Below are 3,865 nucleotides of genomic sequence, written 5' to 3' on the forward strand. Positions count from 1 at the left end.
GTCGGCCGGCTGCCGGGCACCGGAGCAGGGGAGGGAAAGAGCACCCGGGATCCTTTTGCTGTGATGTTGCGTGCTGTGGCAGTGGAGAGGGATGCAGGCGGCTTTGTAGGGAGAGCAGCGCCGAACAGAGCCTCTGCCGAGAAGCCGAGCAGGCCCCTGATGCTGATGTTGTCATCTGTGTCTCTGTTATGTATTATTTCCAGCTGATTGGTAAAGATGGAAAGAGGGAGAGGAGGAGGAGGAGGAAGGAACCTGGGAGGCTCTGGCCTGCACAGGAGCATTTATTCCCAGTCCCAGCAGCAGTACCATTACTCGGCCTCCTCCCAGGGGGGCTGTATGGAGATCCAGGAGCTGGCCTCCAAGAGGGTGGACATCCAGAAAAAGCGATTTTATCTGGATGTAAAACAGAGCTCCCGAGGCCGCTTCCTGAAGATTGCTGAAGTCTGGATAGGAAGAGGCAGGCAGGACAATATCCGGAAGAGCAAGCTGACCCTCTCCCTGTCCGTGGCTGCTGAACTGAAGGACTGCCTGGGGGACTTTATTGAGCACTATGCCCACCTGGGCCTGAAAGGCGGTCACCGGCACGAGCACAGCAACGGCAAAGAGCAGCATCCCCGGAGGCGACCACAGCACCCGCCACCTTCGCCCCCGGTGTCTGTCGGCTCCGAAGAGCAGCCTCACAGTGTCCTCAAAACGGAGTACATCGAGAGGGACAACCGAAAATATTACTTGGACCTGAAGGAGAATCAGCGAGGGCGTTTCTTGCGCATCAGACAAACCATGAGCAGAGGACCTGGCATGATGGGTTATTTTGGCCACAGCCTGGGACAGGAGCAGACGATTGTCCTGCCAGCACAAGGAATGATTGAGTTCAGGGATGCTTTGGTCCAGCTGATTGAAGAATATGGTGAAGGGGACATAGAGGATCGCCGGGGGGGAGGCGATGAGCCCCCGGAGCTCCCCGAGGGCACATCCTTCCGAGTGGACAACAAGCGCTTCTACTTTGACGTGGGATCCAACAGGTACGGCATTTTTCTGAAGGTAAGTGAGGTGAGGCCGCCCTACCGTAACACCATCACAGTTCCGTACAAAGCATGGACACGGTTTGGGGAGAATTTTATCAAGTACGAAGAAGAGATGAGGAGAATTTACAACAGCCATAAAGAAAAAAGAATGGATGCCAGAGGGGACAGTGGTGAAGAGCAAGAGGGTCTCGAATAGATTGCATTGGACTGGCTGTCTGGCAAAGTAAACAAAACAAAACAAGTAGAAATTGGAGAGAGGGACTGACCTATAGTAATTTCAAGTTGCCCCTTGTTTGTTTTTTTGTCAAGTCCTTTTCCGGTAGTTCTTGCAAACTCCTGTCCGTAATGTTACAGGAGTCCGGTTGTCATGTTAAATTATGCCCAAAACATCTCTATGTCTTAATGAAGGTACCAACCTCCCAAGTCTGTATGAGTCAGCTGCTTTGAGCATTAAAGACTGTGGAAGTATGTGTATCAGCACAAAAAAACCCCCGGCACTCTGACCTTTAAATAATCTAGGTAAAGCTTGTGTTGCACTTCAATGTGATGCAAAAAAAAACCAAACCCCAACCTAGACCTTGGGCTGAAATGTATCAGTTTCTGCTTACGGTGGGTTTTGTGGGACTGAATTCTGCCTGTGCTTGGTCGAAAGGCTGAGCAGTGTAGCTTTAGGGTGCTCACAACAAAAATCCACTTCATCTGGATTGGTGGTATGCGATGAGGAGAGGTAGAGGATTTAAAATTGGCATCTGCTGGTCATTGAGTTTGAAACAATATTTTGTGTGGGCAAAACCTCCATAACTGGTCAGACCTTTATAATGTGCTGGTGAAGAGCGGAAAATGTGTTACTCATTCCGTAGTTTTGTGCTGACTGCATAACCCGAGCGTGCCGGGATAGCAGAGCTCTACTCGAGTGCTAAGCCTTCCAAGTCAATGGCAATGAATACTAACCCACTCCTCATCTACATGTTCTGCCCAGCCAGTGGAGGCTGGTGAGTTTTTTGATTTTTAATGCATTTGTCTAGAATTCCAGGAGGTATTTTGGTATTAGGGGTGTTATGAGTTTCAGCAGGTGGCTGCGGAGTGAGTGTTTGGAGATGGAGGGACTGGCATGGCTGAGCCTTCCTGGCTTCTCCCCTAAAAGTGATGATATGAATGTGGTTATGATGTTACCTATGCAAGGAAAACAAGGTGTTTGTCTCCACCTACTGTGAGGAAGACCTTTGGGGCGTTTGGTGCACCATTGGATTCATTGAAAAAGGCATCTCGTTCATACTTACCTGTAGCACGTTTTGGAAGCCATGGTTAACGCCGGGCTGGGGTTTCTGTTGCGTTGATTTTACAGATGTGTTGTTGGGAGATGATATCCATGCCCTGCTGCTCACCCCCTTTCCCCCTCCTCCCTGACCAGAGCTGGGGCTGCCATCAAGCAATTCCATTCCCACCACCAGGTTTCAATATCGACATGCTAAAGTCTCTGCAACCTCAGTTTTACATCTCACGATGCAAACTCTCTGCCTGGAGGGACAATGTGTACGATTTACCTGTTCAGGAGGTGATGCAAGATTCTGAAAATTCTTTGTTGTTTCTTGAAACATGAATACTTAAAATGAAGGGGCTTTTTCCAGCCCTTGGGCAACCAGCTCCTTCCCCCTCTGAAACCTGTGGGAGTTTGATTGAGCTCCAGGTACTTCCAATAACGTGTTGCCCACCTTGAATATGATTTTTTTAAAGTAGGTGTTACTATGTCTAATCAGATATTTGTAATAGTTTGAATTGGTTTTTAACAGAGTGGCCTAGCGTGCCTGTGGACCAGCTGGTGTTCCATGCAGCCGTTACATGTTTGGGTTTCTTTTTAATCGGTTGACAAACGTATTTGTCTCCAACCAGGCCATTCATTGCTCTTAGTCTGGACCCATCTGCACTGCTGCACGGCCACTCTCAACCCAAATGCTATTACCTGTTAACACCATTCACCGTAATGAGACAAGTTGGGGAGGCAGGAGTGGGAACCAAGAGGGTAATCTGGACTTTAGTTTGGGTACTAAAACTACTCAATCTGTTTTAACTTTAAAAAAAAACAGAAAAAAAAGAAAAAAAAAAGAAAAAAGAAAAAAGAAAAAAAAAATGCTTGCACCAAAGTCACCAAAGAACCTTTAGGAAAATGTTACGGTTGTGACAAGAAGTAAGAAAGTTAATTTCACTGTTTTAGGTGATTCCCCCTTTAGGTAAAACCACACACAGAGCAGTTACAGCAACCAAGCCTTTGGCTTAGTGTCAAAACCTCCTGTCCGTTTCTGCATTGATCGCTCTTTCAGGTACATTTTTAAGTCTCGGAGAGATGTTCTCGCTCCACCACCCAAACAGCTAGTGGACCGTGAGGAACCAGCTGTTAACCGGGGCGCTGGTTCATCTCTGCTCTTATGGCTTTGGTCCCAATAGTTTTAACAGGTCAATTAAAAAAAAACCCAACCCAACAACAACAAAACCAACATGAAAATAACTCTACATCCTCTTATTGTTGTCAAATCAGAGTTTAATGAATGGATCCTTGATGTGTACGTTAGTGTATCGCTGACTGCTGCTGCCCGTCACAGTGCCTGGAGTAAAAAAATTGACTTAGATTCCAACAAACCGGAGCTATGAATGTACAAACTTTTTATGCCCTCCTTCCCATTCCTATGTGGCGTTCTTCCCCTACGAGCTTGACATCTCCCTGTCCCAGCCTACCTTTGCCTCAAGGGATCGTAAAAGCTCCTACGTTGGAATTAGCCCGAGTGACCCCCTGTGTTGTAAGTGACCATGCCTTCCCCATGTCCCTATAGCATTGGTGAGGAAAA

General features: G+C 47.6%; 1 protein-coding gene across 1 annotated transcript; it reads left to right on the top strand.

Moving 5' to 3' along the window:
- Window positions 1–216: 216 nt before the first annotated feature.
- PURG (purine rich element binding protein G) lies at window positions 217–1,306 on the top strand. The gene has a single exon (XM_010200230.2). It carries the CDS (start codon window positions 217–219, stop codon window positions 1,219–1,221), a length of 1,005 nt encoding a protein of 334 aa, XP_010198532.1. The 3' UTR covers window positions 1,222–1,306.
- Window positions 1,307–3,865: the final 2,559 nt, after the last annotated feature.

Source organism: Colius striatus, chromosome 3 (genome assembly GCF_028858725.1).
Source record: "Colius striatus isolate bColStr4 chromosome 3, bColStr4.1.hap1, whole genome shotgun sequence".
NCBI classification, from domain to species: Eukaryota; Metazoa; Chordata; class Aves; order Coliiformes; family Coliidae; genus Colius; species Colius striatus.